We start from the raw sequence: 20,115 nt of genomic DNA, 5'->3' as shown, positions 1-20,115 counted from the left end.
GAGCAACTAACCCGTGAGCCACAACTACTGAGCCTGCGCGTCTGGAGCCTGTGCTCCGCAACAAGAGAGGCCGTGATGGTGAGAGGCCCGCGCACCGCGATGAAGAGTGGCCCCCGCTCGCCGCAACTAGAGAAAGCCCTCGCACAGAAACGAAGACCCAACACAGCCAAAAATAAATAAATAAATTTATTAAAAAAAAAAAAAAGAAAGAGTAGATTCATTTTTTAAACCTCTAAATGTAAATTACCCAAGCAAATCTTTTTTCATTATGTTGCTCTAACTTACATCAAATGTTGGTGCATATATATATATATATATATGTATATATATTGAATTATCTAAGTCTTAACTATTATCTGTGCTCTTCTTTGTTCATTTACATAGCTTTACAGAGATTTTCCTCTTCTCTTAAGCTAAATTTGGCCTCCCATTCTTCTTGTTGTCTCTGCACAATTTTTTCTCCTAGGGGAACCTCTTTCTGTTTCCTAGTGAAGATGCAGCAGCTTCTGAGATGTCAGGTTCTGCTGTTACGGGAAATAGTAGAAAATCAGAGATGGGATTTTCCTTTTCTTCAGTCCTCAACCCTTAAGTAGTTGAAAAGTCTGCTTCTGCTAGCCACTTCCTCCTAACATTAAAGAGCAACTGCTTTCTGGATACCACTTAATGGCAAGCTTAAATTTTGTGCTATAAAAGCCTTTCTCTAACTTGGCAGCTAAGAGAAAACATGGAACCAAACAAATTGCCTTTTGAACCGGATTTGACTTGTTTCCTTGTATTTGTTCAAGGATTAGAAAAGATAATTTTCTTGGCAGGGCTCTTTCTGTCTCCTGCTCCTAATTCTTTTGAGGGACGTAGTTGTAATTATAAATTCCCTCAGTCCCCAAAATGCCTTTATTTCAACGTAACTGGTTTTCTTTGTAATCCTATGTGTTTTATTTTATGCATTTATAATATTCTTCTGAGAAGGGGGCTCGTGTGCTTCACACGGCTGCCAAAGTGATCAGTAGCACAAAAAAGATTAAGAACCCACCTAGGGGACTTCCCTGGTGGCGCAGTGGTTAAGAATCTGCCTGCCAATACAGGGGACACGGGTTCGAGCCCTGGTCCAGGAAGATCCCACATGCCGCGGAGCAACTAAGCCCATGCACCACAACTACTGAGCCTGCGCTCTAGAGCCCGCGAACCACAGCTACTGAGCCCACACGCCTAGAGCCCGTGAGAACAACAAGAGAAGCCACTGCAGTGAGAAGCCCATGCACCGCAATGAAGAGTAGCCCCCGCTTGCCACAACTAGAGGAAGCCCGTGCGCAGCAACGATGACCCAACGCAGACACAAATAAAATTAATTAATTAATTAATTAAAAAAAAAACAAAAAGAACCCACCTAGGGTGTCACCCCAGAGAAAGCTAAACAGCGCTCACCAGCAAGAACCCATAGGCATAGAGTGTTTCTTGACCTTAGCAAATACAGTATTTGGAACACTAAATTTCCAGATAAGAAACTTAAAAATTTTTAAGAAAAGATGCATGTAGTCCTGACTTATCAACATATACCTCAAGTTTTAACATGCACAGAGGCCAGGGCCAAACGTGCCTCTTCTTCATTCCTCTCCACATGACTTGTACCATCGAAGTTGCATGTGTCAGAAATCTACAAGTCACTCTAGAGTTGCCCTGCTTTCTTCTCCCACCATTCAAATTTAATCAAATATTAAGTCCTGGCAATTCTACTCTTTTAAATTTATGTAGTCCCTTCCTGTTCTTGGGTTGGAGACTGCTGTCTTAAGTTAGGGACTTCCCCTAGGACTGCTCTCTCAGACTCCTCATATTGGTCCCTGCCCCCTCCTTCTTGTCTAATTGTACAGAATAAGAAAGATAAGATACCTGAGTTCAACAAAGTGACGTTCAAGGTAACCCAGCTTGTTACAGCAAAGCTAAGACTCAAAGCCAGCACTGTGTTCCCCAAATTTAGCTTCTTTATTTCTCCCTTGGCTTTTGCTGTATAATTTCTTTTTTTACCTCTGATATAAGAACATTTATCTGTCATTGTGTCCTGGGTTACCTCTCTCCCCAACCCCCATCCTGAGTGAGCCATGTTTCTCTCAGAGAAAAATTTTAGCTGTATAAATTTTATGAATAAATTGCTCTTGACTAGCATCCAGGTATGCATTTATATCATTAAGATATCTTGACCTCACTAGCACTCTTCAAGTTTTGAGTGTTTGGTGAATCATGCAGAGGAAGTAGACTTTTAGTGGAGGGGTGGCTGTAGAAGTGTCTAAATTCTGAGCAACTCAGAAGTCTGCCAAGCTCTTTAAACATTGAAACTATTTTTTCTTGTGTTACCAAAGAGATTAATGTTAGTTTTCCAGGACTTCCCTGGCAGTCCAGTGGTTAAGACTCCGTGCTCCCAATGCAAGGGGCCCAGGATCGATCCCTGGTCGGGGAACTAGATCCCGCATGCAGCGCCGTGCGGCCAGAAATAAAAGAAAAAAGTTAGTTTTCCATATAAGCATCTCATCTCACAAATTTGTGCCTATTGTAGAATAATCTGTTGTTTTCAGGCCGCCATCACCATAAATTCATACATTCAGAGAAGATTCTTCTCAAGAAAGCCTGTGTCTCTGGGGAGACGCTTGGGACTTAAGAGGTCCAGTAGCATCGAACAATGTGTAAGAATAAAACTAACACAGTATTGTGAAGCAATTATACTCCAATAAAGATCTATTAAAAAAAAAACTCTTAGTGAGTAGTTAGCATAATTTAGCTGCTGCTCTCGTGGTGGTTGTTCCATGTTATCATTCTTCAAAACATATTGTGAATAGGAGAGTGTTTTAATTGAAGCCCAGCTTTGAGCTATGACACTAACTTGGAACCTGAGAAAGCAGCCATTGATGTCACAAGTTGTCCTTATATGTCAAGGACTCTAATCAGAGAGTCAGTTCTCATCCCTGTCACAGCTGGATGAATGTTTCACTTAACTCTGCAGAAATGGGGATTTCACAAACAAGTTTAATACTTGCCCTACTGATCTTGTGGGCTTATGGGAAAGAACAAGTGAAAGTACTTTGTATTACAGAAACACAAGGTTTTACAAAAAAACCCTGATGGTTCTACAAATAATAGTCATTGTGCTCAGGGACTCTCCTTTTAAGTGCTGTAATTTGGGAAGAGAAATCGGTCATGAGTTATTGGGAGTTTTGGTATGGTTAAAAACAAAACATGCTAATAAGCAGAATCCTTATAAAATATAAGGTCAAATTACTCTTTAACAAAAGTACACTGTTCAAAACCATTTATATGTCAGAGGAAAACAAAACCAATGTTCCTTAAAAGATTGTTTGCAAGTAAAAGCATCTAGATTACTCTTCCTTTTGCTGTACTGCTGCTTAATACATTCTAAACTGTTAAATTAAGTCTCACACTTAAGTTAAATGAACATTTGAGAATAATAAAGGATATGGAATCAAATTCTATCTTAGGCACACTTTCAAGCAAATCTATGAGACATTTTGAGGGACCCTAACAGCCTAGTAGATGATGCTAAGATCTGATTACTATGCTTTACCTAATAGTCATTATTTGATCTGGTAACAACCACGGTTTTAAACAAATTAAGGCTATGGAAAAAAGTGAGCGAAATAGTCACAGGGCTAGCTGTTCTATAAGACACCTCTCCAAAAGAACTGTTATCACCATAAGTATTTAGCACTTCCTCTAGCATTTCCAGACATATTTGAGGTTAGAATAATTTTTCAGTTCCTCTCTGTGTACCAGAGGAAATTGTTAAAAGGAAAAGCTAGTTCTGCTACCTTGCTGGTCACCAGCTGGTTCCATGACTGCCTAGCTGAAGCTGGTTCTTCTTCCGTAACCTGGATTACCATGTCCTGCCCTCTCCAGGAGACTGCTGAAAGAGTCAGCAGCCCTTCCTCCTCCTTCCTCAAAACACACAGCCTCAGTTCTACCACCAGACTGTAAACAACAGGGCTATTTGTGCATCTCTGTAACTGCACAGTTAGTTTCAAAGTCCACAACCAGGCTCAGTGATTCCAAGGTATTTTTCTAGCCTCACTCTTACTAAAGAAAATAGAGTGTAAGTTTAATCTCAAGCGGGGCACCCCTTCTGGTGAAGTACTCTGCTACCCGCAGTAGTCAGTTGATCCTTACTTGGTAAAGCTGGAATCTTTTAGCTCTTCATCGCATCACAGTTAAACAGTTAAGTTTTTGTAAAACCTTTACATGGATCATCTCATAGAATCTCATGAACAACCCTGTGAGCCCCGTATCATTATTCCTAATTTGCAAATGCAGAAACTGAGACTGATAGAGGTTGGAGAGCTTGCCCACAGCCGCATGGTTGATCAGTGGGGGAGCCAGCATCCATGCTCTGAATCTCCACACTGTGCAGCCTACCCGGATACTATATTCTCATACGTGTGAAAACATAATCTTTCTTTCAAAACAGTTTTAGAAATTAGTTAACTAAAGCTGATTATCCAGTTTTTAACTCTTCTTTCCTCTACTTTCTCCCCAACCCACAGAGATCTATACTAGAGATGGGAACTCCTATGGGAGACCTTGTGAATTTCCATTCTTAGTTAATGGGACCTGGCATCACGAGTGCATTCATGATGGAGATCGCGGTGGGCCATGGTGTGCAACCACCTTAGATTATGGATATGATCAAAAGTGGGGCATCTGCTTACAACCAGGTATGTATGGGCTGGTAAACTTTATATGTGGAAAGGAAAGGATACCATTCCTATGAGGCAAAAGGGAGAAGCAAGAGTCCATCGTGACTCAAAAATGACGGCAACAAATATCCTAGAGAAGGGATATATATTTGAGGAAAGAGAGAGAAGTCATGTGTAGCTAAGAACTTACTTTCAGAAGTAGGCCAGGAAGAAAACCAAGACAGGGTGTTGTGATGGAAGACAAAGGATGAGGAAGTGTTCTATACCCACAGATACCTTAGGAAGGGGAAATGGACCAGGCAGGAGCAGTCAGGAAATTGCTGTTGGCCTTCAATAGAGCAGTTTCCAAAAAACTAGTGTTCAAAGAAGCTGGGTGATAGTGGACTGAGGAAGCTTCTTTTCAGATGATGGAGACTTAAGTATGTTTATGGCCTGAGTAAAGAGCAGCGAACAAGAGACAGATATCCCTATCCCTCTCAGAATTGGTGACGTTGTTCCCTCTGCTGTACCTGTACGTTGGTCAAAGCATTTTTTCTAATTGCTTCTTACTTGACGCAAACTCTTCAGAGTGTGCTAAAATATTCATTGTTCTTTAGAAAGAGGGACCAAAGCAGCAGCTGCGTCACTATCCGGTATATAACTGAGACATATTTTCTCGATAATCTGGTGAGAATTACAGGGGACCATGGTACCTGACATGTGATAGGTGCCTAAGAAATATTTTTTAATGGGCAATAAGTTAAAAGAATCTACAGTAAATAGAAAGGAAAAAGCTCTAGGCCTAAGTAGTAATAGTTATTACTTATAGAAGTAATAGTTATTACTTGGCCCTGCCAAGTGTCAGGTACTATTCTAAGCATTCAACCTTTCTTAACTCATTTAATCCTCACACAGTTCTATAAAGTAGGTACCATTATTTATCCCCATTTTACAGATGAGCAACGTGAGGCACAGGGGAGTTAAATCATTTGCCTAAGGTCACATAGCTAATAAATTTCAGAGCTAGGATTCAAACCCAGGATATCTGGCTCTGAAGTCCTTGCCTCAAACAACTGTACTATCCTGCCTTATTCAGTAGTCAATCTGGTGGTATTAGTAATACCACCACCAGAGCTCAGCTCTCCTTAAGGGAAGCTGAGCTTCAAAATGCAGAGTCCTAAGCAACTTGAAGAAATTATATCGAGCCAATGGTTCTCAAACTTCAGGTTACAACAGAATCACTTGGAGAGTTTGTTAAAATACAGATTTCTGGGGCCCTGGTCCAGAAATTGTAATTTGATGGATTTGGAATGGGGCCCCAAAATTTGCAGTTTAGTGAGTTCCCAGATGATGCTGGTCTGGGGACCACACTTTGAGAATTACTTTTCTAGGTAGAGGCACAGGCTCTTCAACACTTAGAACCTACTGAAAGATAAAAAGCCATTATTTACTTCAGCTATAATTGATAACAAGCAGGGTTTGGTCAACCGGACACCAATTTCATTTAAATCTTACTGTAGTCTGGATCAGAAACTTTAGGGATTGTGAAAGGGAGCTTAGAGGTTATCCCGAGCAAACCCTCATTTCTCAGGTGAGGAGCAGCAGACCTTGATTGATGAAATAGCCTGTCTGGGTCAGACCATATTTGTGTGGAGCCGGGTGGAGATCCCAGGATTCCTGACCCTTATTCCCCTGTGTATTTATCCCATTTTGCCTTGCTGCCTTGACTGACATGTGTCTTGGTGCCTTTAGCCTACTTTGGATGGAAGGGGGGATTGTCAGTGCATTCATGTGCCTCCCTTTCTACAGAAGAAGCAAGATAGTGAGTTTCTCAAACCTGAGGACTGCCAAACCATGGAGACTGTATTTTATAGCAAACACACTGCCATCCTGCTGAAAGTTTCCAGATTTACAAGTGTTGGCCTTAGTGGTAATAAAGAACCTTTAGGCAGTGCACTTGCAAATCCACCTATTTTGTTTTTACCAAGTATCACAACAACCTCTGTTGTTATTTAGGACATTCAGAAGTGGCTGAAGAAGCAGTGTATGCCATTCAGAAGATCAACAACATCAGACTTAGACAACAGTACTCTGGTTATAGCTCTGCCACAAACACCCCTATATCTTTGTTCCTATCTGTAAAATGAAGACATTACACAAAATGATCTCTAAGGGGCCTTCCAGCTTGAGAGTCCATAAGTTTGACTGGTTATGGGAGACCCTTTGGAAAAACCCCAAGTGATACCTGGGATACACTTGACATAAGTTATGTTGGTTTTTTCCTCTTGTTGGGAGCACATAGGAGGCTGTGAGTATATTTTTGAACTAGTTGTATCAAGACCTACAAATCTTGTCCCAGAAAGAGCTTGAAGGTTCTTCATCTGAAATTATACATGCTTTTTAGATATTTTTTAAAGAAAATGTTGTTGACATGTGTATATGTATGTTTATAAACACATATATGCACACATATATGTACATATAGATATACAATGCATATATAATGTTAGTTATATAATATTTGTCATATATTAAATCATCTATTAAAATATTAAGGAGAAAATGGACTGAGTTTCCCAAAAAAGGTATCACTAGGCTTTCAATCTTGGGCACTTAAGCAGCATGTCTAAACACACACACATGCGCATCCAGTGGTTTCACTGCAGGCCATGGGCAAACCCCTCTGCAGTCTGCCACCATCTTTAAGTGAGCTCAGGGGTTGAGCACGGTTGAAGACTCCTACTTTTAGGCAGAGGGTAGGCATGGGCTAAAACATGGCATTGTAATTGATGGGGATAAAGGGAGAGTAGAAGATAGGAGAGTGGAAGCTTTAGCCAGCCTAAGTCATTTCCTGTCCTATGACTTCAGTTTTTTTGTGTAACCAAAGAATCAAAATGTTGTCTAGTAGAACAATGACAGCCTCCATTTTAGCATATCCTAAGAGTATGCAAATTGAATGGCAGTATTTGTAGGCATTCTAAGTAATAGACAACATTGTGCCCTTACTTTATGATCACTAACGTATCTTTTTATCAATAGAAAATGGCTGTGAAGATAATTGGGAAAAGAAAGAGGAGGTGGGAAGTTGCTACCAGTTTAATACTCAGGCAACTCTTTCTTGGAAAAAAGCTTATGTTTCATGTCAGAATCAAGGAGCTGACTTACTGAGCATCAACAGTGCTGCTGAGTTAACTTATCTTAAAGGTAGGTTTAAGTTGCGTGTGGTAGAGCAAACTGCTGGGATTGTAAAGGTGCTGTCTGCCTTCTGTTTTCATATCTAGGTATGTTGTTTTCTGCATATATTTATCTTTTCTTGGGATTTAAACTTCAACACCAAAGCCCACAAGTAAAAAATACTGAATATAATCCTATTCTGTCCATTGAAAATGCATCTCATGATAGAGAGGTTAATATTCAGAAAACGAGGTGAGGTAGCAAGATTAAACTGCTACCTGAAGCCTAGGTGAAAGGATCTGAAAAAAGGTAAGCATTACACTCTTTGAACATTGAACGGTAGAGAACTTGAGGAAGGTGGAGAAGATGGCTGAGTCAGAGTAGATCACCTCAGTAAAAAATCTTCACACTTGAATAAATGAGTGCAATTCCACATCCATAGAGTCAACCAACCATAGATTGTATAGTTCTGTAGTATGTATTTAGTGAAAAAAATTGGCATATAAGTGGACCTGCATAGTTCAAACCCATATTGTTCAGGGGTCAACTATAATTTAATCATCATTACAACACCATAAGACAAGTATTTTTATACCCACTTACAGCTTAGGAATTGATGTTCAGAAATAATATACCCAACATCCCAGAGCTATGAAGTACCAGAATTGGGATTTGAATATCAACATGTATAACTCCAGAGCCCTTGCTTTTTTACTATAGTACTTACTCCTCTTACATATCTTTCTTTCTTTGTTTTCATCATTAAAAGTCTACTGGACTTTTATATTCCCACCAACAGTGTAAGACGGTTCCCATTTCTCCACATCCTCTCCAGCATTTTTATTTCTTGCCCTTTTGACAACAGCCATTCTAACAGGCAGGAGGTGAAGTCTCATCGTGGTTTTGATTTGCATTTCCCTAATAACTAGCGATGTCGAACATCTTTTCATATGTCTGTTGGCCATCTGTATGTCGTCTTTGGAAAAATGTCAGTTCAGATCGTCCGCCCATTTTTCAATTGGGTTGTTTGTTTTTTGTTGTTGAAATGTATGAGTTCTTTGTATATTTTTAATATTAACCGCTTATAGGATAAATGACATGCAAATATTTTCTCCCATTTGGTAGGTTGTCTTTTTGTTTTGTTGATGGTTTCCTTTGCTGTGCAGAAGCTTTCAGTTTTATATAGGCCAGTTTATTTACTTTTGCTTTTGTTTCTCTTGCCTAAGGAAACATATCCAGAAACATTGCTAACACTGGTGTCAAAGAACATACTGCCTATGTTTTCTTTTAGGAGTTTTATGGTTTTAGGTCTTACATTCAAGTCTTCAATCCATTTTGAGTTGATTTTTTTGTATGGTACAAGATAGTGGTCTAGTTTCATTCTTTTGTACATGGCTGTCCAGTTTTCCCAATACCATTTATTGAAGAGACTATCCTTCCTCCATTGTATGTTCTTTGCCCCTTTGTTATAAATCAGTTGTCCATATATTCCTGGCTTTATTTCTGGGCTCTCAATTCTGTTCTTTTGATCTGTATGTCTGTTTTTCCAACCAATACTATACTGTTTTAATTACTATAGCTTTGTGGTAAAATTTGAAATCAGAGAGTGGCTACCTCCAGCTTTGTTCTTCTTTCTCAGGATTGCTTTGGTTATTTGGGGTCTTTTGTGGCTCCAGGTAAATCTTGTTTATATAAAATTTTGTTCTATTCCTGTGAAAAACGTCATGGGGAGAACTTGAGAGTATTGTGTTAAGTGAAATTAGTCAGACGGATAAAGACAAATACCGTACGGTTCCACTCATGTGAAATATTTAAATAAATAAATGAACAACCCAAACCAAACAAAAACAAACACATAGATACTGAGAACAGAGCAATGGTTATCAGAGGGGAAGCAGGGAGAGAAGTGGGTGGAATGGGTAAAAGGAGTCAACTGTATAGTGATGGATGGAAACTAAAATTTGGTGGTGAGCACGCTGTAGTGTATACAGAAGTTGAAATATAATGTTGCGCACATGAAACTTCTGTAATGTTATAAACCAGTGTAACCTCAAAAAAAAGTCCGCTGGTCTTTTGTCATGCTTTCTGGCTTAAGCTTTATTCAGACCTCTTTCTTATAGTTTTAACCTTTTCCTGTGTTGTTCAGGACTTAAATAATCAGACCTCTTGAATAGAAATCTGTCACAGAAGCATAATGGGCTAGTGTTTGGCAATGGAATTCTATTCCAGACCCCGCTGAAACCTTACAAAAAATATTGTTGAGAGTAGAAAGGGGCAATACATTTAAGTCTCCCAAAATACTGACATTTGAAAACTGATAGCTTCAATGAAGGAAAAAGGTGTCAAAGTGTGACTGTCAACACCATACCAAACAATCTAATGATGCATTTGGAGGAATAAATGTTGCAGGGTTCCTTTATGCATCAGTTTTCTTTAATAACACATGAAAGTGAGATAATGTGTTAAAGGACCCAGTTGTCCCCTATCCCTGGCCAGACACTCCCCTCATTTTTTGCATATCACTAATTTTAGAGGTACAGCCCTTTCTAATGATCCAAGCTTCTCTTTCACTGTGAGTGCTCTTTAGGGATATCAATATGCCTAATTATGATTGCTGGTTTCCTAAGACCTAAGAAAGCTGTACTTTAACATCTGGAACATTTCTTGAAGTCCCTATTAATATTGTGTCCCTTCCCTGAAAACTACCATGTTAAACAGTGCGCTAGGAACAGTGAGGCCCACAAAAGTGAATCAGAGATTTTGTGATCAAAGTGCTTGATCTAGTCAGGGAAATAAGAGTTGTACATACGCAGAGGATAGTGGAGAATGTTATTCCCAAAGGACCTCAGGGTTTCGTAGCTAGTAGTTAGGTGGGACTAGGGAATTTGCTGACAGAAATAAAGCAGAATCAGCTCTCTTGAAGATAAGTCCCATGCAGTCTAAAAGAACTTTCTTCCTCTTTTGTGCCTGCCCTGCACCTAATTAGTTGGTTTTGATTTTGTTTTACTAATACAGGGACCTATGGTGGGGGATTTGGTTTCCTCAGCCTCACTGGATTTTGTTTGAGAGTCAAATTTCCTATGGCTCTGGCCTTCCAGGGACCTGTAACCACAGATTCAACCCCAGAGCTCAAAGGAGGACTGAGAGTCCCCAGAGCAGGAACAACACATTTCAGTTCTTTCTAATTTATCTCTGGCCTGAGGGGCTGCTCACTTTGAACTACCTTGATAGTGACCCAAGGCTAGAACACTCCTAGGTCAGAGCCCCTGCTGGCTGTGGCCTTTCTGATGTTCATCCCAGATACATGACCATTATCAGGCCCTGCAGTTTCTCATTGTGGGAAGAGGAATAGAAATATAGGGTCATGTCTGAATAGGGGTGTTGGGGACAGTCAAGAATATCTAGCTCATTGGACTCGCCCATTTGATTAGATATAGGAACTTATGCTAGCAATCATCTGATTCTTGATGGCAAAAATGGGCATTGATAGAGTCTCAAATTGGTCAACACCCTGCCAAACAATCTAATGATGCATTTGGAGGAATGCATCATAGCATTCCTTGCCTGGACTCTATGAAGGAAAAAATCCAGCTCCAAATTGTCCAGGCCATATAAGAAATCCCTGCCCTTTGCATTTGCCCAACCAGGGCCTTTAAAATTTATCACACCCATCTGGCACAAGACACATAAAGAGCATTTGTATTTACCAACACAGTCACAATTTTAAAATCTTATGATTCTAGTGAAGAATAAGTCATCATCAATACAGATCACAAATGGAACACTGTGATGAAGTAAACAAGAGCCTGACACCCTCCAAACATCATTTTGTTCCACTGTAAATGTGTACTTGTCATGTGCAGGTGAACAATAGGATTATTCATAGGAAGCAGTAGGATTATTCAGACTTCCTGCTGGGGGATATCTGGAAAGTCTTCATGGAAAAGAGGACATTGAACTTGGGATAGATGGGAAGGATTGGTCCTCTATAGTATCCCTGGTTAGAGATGAATGAATGAAAGGAATTCTGAATGTCAGGGTATGGTTGAGTCTGGAGTACCATAAATATGTCATAGTTCCCAGGACTTCTTTAGGAATGCTGGAAAATCAATCACATTTACTGATGAAGAAAGATTTACATTAGAGTAATTTCTCAAGGTCTTGCTATACCAGTGCTGGCAGCCTTTGCTTCTGCTAACAAGGTGAAAGAAAAGGATAAATCCAGAGTTCCCTTCAGCATTCTCCTCAAGCCATCTACCCGAACATCCACCTTCTCCTTCCTTAGTAGAGAGAGTATCCTTATCATCTATCTCCTTGAGAAAAGTGAGGTGAACCCTTAGTTTGTCACCCTCACACTTACAAATTTATCTCTATCTATACTGTTATTTCTCCAGCTCGTTCAAGGTTAACTACTTCCCCCAAGCTCTTTGTATCCACATCAACTGTTTCTTCTATCTCTTATACTTTTATCAACACTCACTCTATTAACTCTTCCCCAGTAGGCTATAAACTTGTTTAAACTTCTACCTTTAAAAATTTTTTCCCTAGACCCTGAAGCCCTGCCTCTATCTTTCACAGTGAAGCTCCTGGAAAGCGCAGTGTATCCTTACAATTCACTTTTAACCTCACATTTATTCCTCACTGGAGTGATAATTGGGCCTCTGTCCTCCCACCCTCTTCCCAGACTCCTGTGCATCCCTTGGATGTTGGTGTCCGGGTTACTGCTCTTGGCCGCTTTTGCCTTTGCTGGTGCTATTTCTGCTTTACCCAGGGATTCTCCTCCACTCCCAGGTGTCAGTTCCAGTGAAGTTACTTGTTTTAGGCATTTGGGTTCTAAAGTGTGAAAGTAAGGCAAAAATTACATATAGTCAAAATACCCTCCAAGAGCCCTTAAAGTATGGATATGGTTTTCTGCATGCAAATCACACACAGATATATCTGATATATATGATGGAACAAAATCCATACTTTAAGAATTATTTATATAATATAATATATATATAAATTATGTAATATAGAATTGTATTTTATATTTATATAGAGAGATATATGAATTATATATATAATACTATAATACATCATACAGAATTCTTTGGGAGGAATTGAGAAACTGTTATCGTGTGTTTTATTGCTGGGAATATTTCAACAAATTTATAGAGATTCCAACCTGTTAGCACTTCCTGTTTGTCAACATCATCCTTGTCTTCTGTAGATGATTTCATTAGTTGCTTTATCTCTTCTACCTGGCCCTTAATATCTTCAAATTCTTTGTGATGTCGATAAAGTCTTACCAGGTTCTTGAATAATGGTGTCGACTTCCTTGACAGTGGTGTGAAAATCCTTACACTTGTTCGCACATTCTTTTTTTAATACACATGGACCCATACAACAAGCATGATTGCATCCATTACTTGTGAGCATGTGCACATTGAGTGGCATATCAGCACTTAGCTTCTCTATTTAAATTATTTCTGCTTCTCTTTTTCTTTTATGCTAATGTCATCTAGTTGTCAAATAATAAATTTGAATGATGCATCTCAATTGTAACACAAATGTTTGTGTGTGTGTGTGTCCCATTCTGTATCTCCAGCCTTAATGTCTCCTCTGGACTCTAGAGTTGTATATCCCTTGCCTAGCTCAGTACATATTTCTGAAACAGTACTGGTTACACTTCACCATTTGGGGATCCATATCTGTGTCCTACTAGATTGAAATCGTCATGAGGGCAGGACTTTATCGTTTTGGTTTTTATGTCCTTAGTACCTGGCAAATGATATGTGCTTAACAAATTTAAACTGTCAGTCTGGAATATAATCAGACCTTCAAAATTTAGATATGTAATGGAAACTACTTTTTCTATATCAGCACAAGAGGGTTAAAAACAGTGAAACAGCTACTCTGAGAAAATTCTGTTCTTACTAGAAGAAAGGGAATTGGACAAGCTAATGGGAAAGCAGCATTGAATTAACTTAGCAGCCTTTGGGTTTCTCAATAGACTGAGGTTTTGTTGCCTCTCAGCATCATCTGCCTTTGTTGGATAGACAGCCTCCTACAGGGTTCCTGCCTCATAATCAAGGCCTTCAGATATTTTTGCTATTAGTATAAACTTAAGTCTGACTTAGATAATAACAGGTAATTTTGTCACTTTTTAAAAATGTGTAATTCTTACAGAAAAAGAAGGCATTCCGAGAATTTTCTGGATTGGTTTAAATCAGCTGTACTCTGCTAGAGGCTGGGAATGGTCAGACCACAAGCCATTAAACTTTCTCAACTGGGACCCAGGTAATCGCTCCCTCTTCCACTTACTATGCACAGAGCACAAGCTTCAAAAAAATAAGAGCTTCCCATCCCCTGAGAGCTTGTACAAATTTCAAACTTTGACAACTCTTATTATGGTTACCTCTCAGAAGAATATTTTTTCCTACACCCTTGTGATACCATTATAGGCAAGTTGACCCCCAGCATGGGCAACTGAGCATTTGTCCCTAATCTTTAGAGTGACCCTGCATTTTTAGATAGGAGCAGAATGAGCCCCACTCCGTGGCCCAGGAACCATTCTGTGTCCCTGAGAGGACTTGACGTGTCCATGACTGACCCATGTTGTGTTTCATCTGCAGCTTAACTCTGATGTGGAAATAGTTCCTCATTCTCAAACTCTTGGTGTCTTCCACTGCAGCACCCAAGTACTGACAACATAATGGTTATATTTTAATGCACAAAAAAAGACCTTAAAGAAAATTTTATACTAAATAAAACAAACAAACCCTAACTCACTAACTAGCCAATATACCTTTTTTCCCCCTGGAAAGAAGGTTTAGATACCTTTTTAAAAAATAAAACCATAGGCTTCTGACAAATGTAGAATGACTAACTTCAGTACCAAAGTATTCTGCATACATATAAGAAAAACAAGTTAAGCACAATAAAATACCAATACATGGGGCATTTTAGTTAATGGAATTTTATAAGTAGTAAATAAATTTTCTATTATCTCAGTAAATAAAATCTTTAAAGAGAATTTAATCTTAAAGCCTTAAAGGCATGGCAGAACCATAAATCAGTATTTTTATTGTGTAGGGTAGCAAATTAAGTGCTACTGACCACAAGATACGACATGCAAGTTGGTTAGGGGCAGAGGTTTGGTTTTTGGTTTTGTTTTTTAAATCAACTACAACAGATCAGAGTATTCCTGCCCCCCCGCCCCCGCCACATCCTGTATTTAAAAAGACATAGGTAAGCACATGATTGTCCATTGCAGCTTATACATTTCAATTTAGTTGAAAGTTTTAACTATTTTATGAGTCCCCATAAAAGCAGAAAATTAGGAATACAAGTTATTTTTTCTAGCCACCACCCTTGCCCCCAACCTTCTTCTTTTAACTCTTTGAAAATCCTACTGTTTAAGATGTGCCGAGGGCACCTATAATTGACAGATCAAGCTGTGCAAGAATGGATGCCGACTCGGGTCTGTGGCAGAGTTTTTCCTGTGAGGCTCAACTGCCCTACGTCTGCAAGAAACTGTTAAATAACACAGTGGAGTTGACAGGTACCTTTCTCACTTCCTCCGACAAAGAGGTCCCACAATTACAGTTTTGTGAAGTCAAGTAAATCCATTTCAGATGCCTGTTTTCCCCTTTCCTTCACCTGATACTGCCAATGCAGGGGAGTATTTGGTTTTGAACCTGTGGTTAGATATTATCAACTACACATGAGTAAAGCTTTGGTTTGGTATATGCCCATGAGAAGGCAGAGATATTCTAGACAGGAAATATATTTCTGTTCACAGGTGGCTCTTCTTTCTCTAGAGCAGTGGTTCCCCAGGCCAAGAGCATCAGCTTCACCTGTACCTGTAAGAAATGCAAATTTCAGGACCTACCCCAGATTTACTGAATGAGGAACTCTGAGGGTGGGAACCAGCAGTCTGTGTTTTAAAAAGCCTTCCAGGTGATTGTGATATACACTCAAGTTTGAGGGCCACTGTTTTAAGGCCAGGTCTTACATATTACCTGCCTCCGTGGGAAGTAAAAAATGATGGACACGGGAATGTTCCCACACCCCCTTCCCCACAATGCCCACCCCTTCTTTGCCCACCTCTCTCTCCTTCTTTGCCAGACTGGTTCTTTGTGTTGATAAATCAGGTAGAAAGGAGGGGTGCAGATGGACAAAATATGTACACAGAAGGGGGTTTTTTCCAGGGAGTTTGGGGGTAAGAGAGACACAGGACAGCTGAAACTTCTGAGGTGCAGAAAAGTTTAAAAGTTTGAAAGAAAAGTCTTTGAAAGAATGGAGAAGAGAAATGCCCTGCTGTCTTTCACAGCGCCCACCGTATACCTGGTATTTGATTAAATCCTCACTGAATGAGAAAAACTAATACTTAAAACTGGGAGGAGAAAGGGAGATTTTAAAATGTCTTGCTTTAAGGAATGTTGGGGGAAGAGAATAAAGCATAAAATTTCTTATCATCCAAATAGGAGCATAAAGCTATTTTTTAAGTTTAAAAAATAATAGGGGAAAATGAACATTTATCTTCCAAGTTGATTCAAACCAAATTTAGTCCATACAATAAAAGGCATAGCAGAAAAGACAGCACAAATGAAAATAAACCAGGATGACTAATGATAGATCAAATAAATACCCTGTAGTAGCAATTATTAAGTAAATCAAGATGCTTCCACATGATTGAACAGTATGCATTTAATAAAATAACGGTGCCAGCAGGAAAATACAAAAAGCAGAACAATCATATGCCTACCTAACATTTTAATCTTGTAAAAATATGTATTCATAGAGACAAAGACAAGAATATGAACATAATTATTTCAAGTTCAATTATGGGTGTTTTTCCCTCTTTTCTTTTATTATAATTATAAAGTATAATCATAATAATAAGTGCTATTTCAGAACCTTAAAGCTAATTGAGTGATTTTACAAGTGTGAGAAGCTGAACCTGAATTTTATCGTTTAGTAAAAATCAAACTGTCCACATTTTTAAGATGCTGTGTTTTCTTATAACAAACATTCCAAATGGTCCGAATCCATGAAGCCTGAAAAGCGAAACTGTTTTCTAGTTCTGTTAAGAGGGGTAGGTAGAAGTATTTTGTATGGTTTATACCTTGCTCTTTTTCTCTCCAAAACTCACCATCACTTGAGTGAGTTTTATTATAGTCAAAACAAAGAGTCCCTCATTCCATGGACCATAGGACTAGCAGAGGGGAGGAAAGAAGAGGTCCAGAGATGCCCTTTGCCCTTTCCCTCCAGTGATGCCATTTCTTGGGTGTGAAGTGAATAAATGTCTTATTATGTTCCTTAAATCTCTGCCTGTTCTCTGTTCAACAGTGAGCATTAATGCACATTCCCTTGCTAAGCTGACCATACATGAAAAGGAGGCTCAACTTCATAATCTCTCAAAGTCAGAGACTGGAGGGGAACCTCACAAATCCCATACCCAGGAAGATATTTGTCAACACCTGGCTTACCCCACACTTTTCTTCTGTCTGCTAGGACTAAGGGCAATCCCTCTTTAAATAGTCTGTGGCCAGCCATGTAGCACATTTGTATCACTTTAAAGTCACATTATTATCTGAATCCCTGCAGTCACTCTTATGATGTTATGTATACATTAGGCACCACAAAAATTCATGTCACTGTACCATCTGACATCACATTCTCCAGTTTTCCAGAAGCCTTATGATTCAAGAAAGAAGAATTTGCAATTCAATATTCAAGAATTTAAATATTGATTCAAAATAGATGTGTCTTTACTGGAATATAAATAGCTTCTTTTCCTCCAGGTGTTTGGACATACTCAGATACCCGCTGTGATTCAGCAGACTGGCTGCCAAATAATGGATTTTGCTATCTGCTGGTAAATGAAAGTGATTCCTGGGATAAGGCACATATGAAATGCAAAACCTTCAGCAGTGACCTCATCAGCATTCATTCTTTAGCAGATGTGGAGCTGGTTGTCACAAAACTCCATAATGGGGGTAAGTTTTTAAGGTATCCTCTTTGAGAGGTTTAAAACATTTTAATGTATCCCTGTTTTCAGATTCTTAGCAAGAATGAAAAGCTTATAGTTTGATCCTGTACCTCAGCATTGTCTAATAGAATTTTCTGCAGTGATGTGAACCATTCTACAATCTGTGCTGTGCAATTCAGTAGCCAACAGCCACTTGTGGCTTTTGAGCCCTTGAAATGTAGCTGGGGCGACTGGAGAACTGAATTTTTACTTTCATTTCATTTTAATTGATTTACAGTTTTAAATAGCCGCATGTAGCTAGCAGCTACCAACCTGACAGTACAACCATTGATTGAATAATTTCCTTCTTCTCATAAGCTAAATGCTATTTAAATTACTCCCAACACTTAAGTGATGATTATTTCACTTTTATAATTATTTGAAAGCTGAAAAATGAAGAACAAAACACCAGAGAGCCAGTATTAAGACCTCCTCCTAGGATTCACCCATAGTAATAGCAAGTACTAGATACCTGTTCTGTGCCAGCATGGTGCCAGTTGTTTTACCTGGGAAGGCAGTATAGTCATTCCATGGCGGTGACGGACAATATCCTTATTCTAATTGGAATATCTATGACTGTATTTGTAGAGTTTCATTATTTCTCATAAAGCAAGGTTTATCTAAACCAGGTATCAGGAACATCCAGCCTACAGGTCATAGTACAGCTGTTCCACCTGTGTACCCTACCTGCATAAGTGACCTGAAAAGCCCTCATCATCGGGCCTGCCTAACTTAGCAATACTTTTACAGGTTAATTAAGAATACCATTTTCTGAATTAAAATTTTAAAAGAAAAAAAATACCATCAAGGCTCGTAACACCCCATATCAGAATGTAAAAATCAGTAGCAGTGTACATATTGAAGTATGTAATTGAGTAACCAAACAAATAAAACATTTTTCTTTTAGATGCCAAAGAAGAAATATGGACAGGCCTTAGGAACATAAATACACCAACTCTATTTCAGTGGTCAGATGGTACTGAAGTTACTCTGACTTATTGGGACGAGAATGAGCCATATGTTCCCTACAATAACACTCCCAACTGTGTTTCCTATTTAGGAAAGGTAGGAAACCTCCTCAAGTTTATTTATATCCTTATTGTTATACCTGAAAATCTAATAATAATAGTAAGATGACTTTGGTTGGGATATTTGTGTTTAAGCTGGGAAAGAAAATAAAAGGTAATAGCACTGTAGACTGTCTTCCCAGTAGCTGCTGAAAAAAGGTAAATAAAGCAATTACTAAAGAAGCAATCCAATTCCTGTCTGAGAGTATCTTCTCTGGTGTGAAACAGATCAAGAGAATTCCTTTAGAGCTCAGATTCTTGTGCCAGATTGCTTCTGCTTTCTCTCAGTACCACCAGTGTGATATTTAGCAGGTAGCCACAATTTAACCTGGAAAATCCCATCTTCTCATGTTCAGATCAAAGTAATTCAACTTTGAGAACTGAAAAACTAGTTTTGTTAAAAAATTAGGTCTGACTTTGTTCAGAGAATATCTTACTCCTATAGAATGCATAAATGTTTATTGAGCATGCTTCAGTAAGCATGCTCAATAAAGCATGCTTTGGACTTTCAGAAGAGTCCAAAATAAACTATTGAGCCGAAAGGACATATATGTCTCTATATTTTTGTTTGTAGCACTTTCCTGTGGACTCCTAATTGTTTACGAGGCCAATTGTGTCACTCAGACTTCTAGAGAGACTTAAGTGGAAGCAATAAATGGTAGGACTATTTAGAAGTGTTTCAATAGTAAAGATGTTTTTAGAAAGGTGTAAAGCTGAATTTAGAAAGGTGTCACATTTAATACTCTATTTAAAAGGATACACAGGATATCTTTAAAAGAGTATCAAAGATAGAAATGAGCTCCCATAGGCCAGAGTGAACTGATGGCTTATCTAGACAGCTTCCAACGTTCAAAACTGACCTGTATCACAATTGACTTACTAAAATTTAATTCAAAGAAAGCAGAGTGACTTAAGCAAAGTAAGTGTTAAGTAGCATATTTGAAAGATAGAACTTTGACGTCTAGACTGAAGTAGAGTTGGCAGAAACTTTTGATTCTAAAATTCTTGGAGAGTCGCTGTTCTAATCACCATCATCACCTTACATATGAGGAAACTCAGACAGGGAGATTAGGTGACCTGCCCCAAAGCGTTTTTTTTTGTTTTTTTTTTTAACATCTTTATTGGAGTATAATTGCTTTACAATGGTGTGTTAGTTTCTGCTTTATAACAAAGTGAATCAGCT

The 20,115-nt window shown here is 38.8% G+C and overlaps 1 protein-coding gene across 3 annotated transcripts in view; it reads left to right on the top strand.

Moving 5' to 3' along the window:
- The window catches only part of LOC118898295 (CD302 antigen), a 132,141-nt gene that overhangs the window by 7,092 nt on the left and 104,934 nt on the right, over nucleotides 1-20,115 (top strand). For all 3 annotated transcript variants that reach the window (XM_036858507.1, XM_036858505.1, XM_036858504.1), the window contains exons 3-8: nucleotides 4,542-4,712; nucleotides 7,713-7,877; nucleotides 14,019-14,129; nucleotides 15,253-15,393; nucleotides 17,639-17,833; nucleotides 18,773-18,930. In XM_036858507.1, coding sequence (XP_036714402.1) covers nucleotides 4,542-4,712; nucleotides 7,713-7,877; nucleotides 14,019-14,129; nucleotides 15,253-15,393; nucleotides 17,639-17,833; nucleotides 18,773-18,930 — 941 coding nt within the window. The remainder of the gene's footprint in view (nucleotides 1-4,541; nucleotides 4,713-7,712; nucleotides 7,878-14,018; nucleotides 14,130-15,252; nucleotides 15,394-17,638; nucleotides 17,834-18,772; nucleotides 18,931-20,115) is intronic.

This window comes from Balaenoptera musculus, chromosome 7 (assembly GCF_009873245.2).
Source record: "Balaenoptera musculus isolate JJ_BM4_2016_0621 chromosome 7, mBalMus1.pri.v3, whole genome shotgun sequence".
Classification (NCBI taxonomy): domain Eukaryota; kingdom Metazoa; phylum Chordata; class Mammalia; order Artiodactyla; family Balaenopteridae; genus Balaenoptera; species Balaenoptera musculus.
Note: the sequence above shows the minus strand (reverse complement) of the source record. Positions and strands in the feature narration are given on the sequence as shown.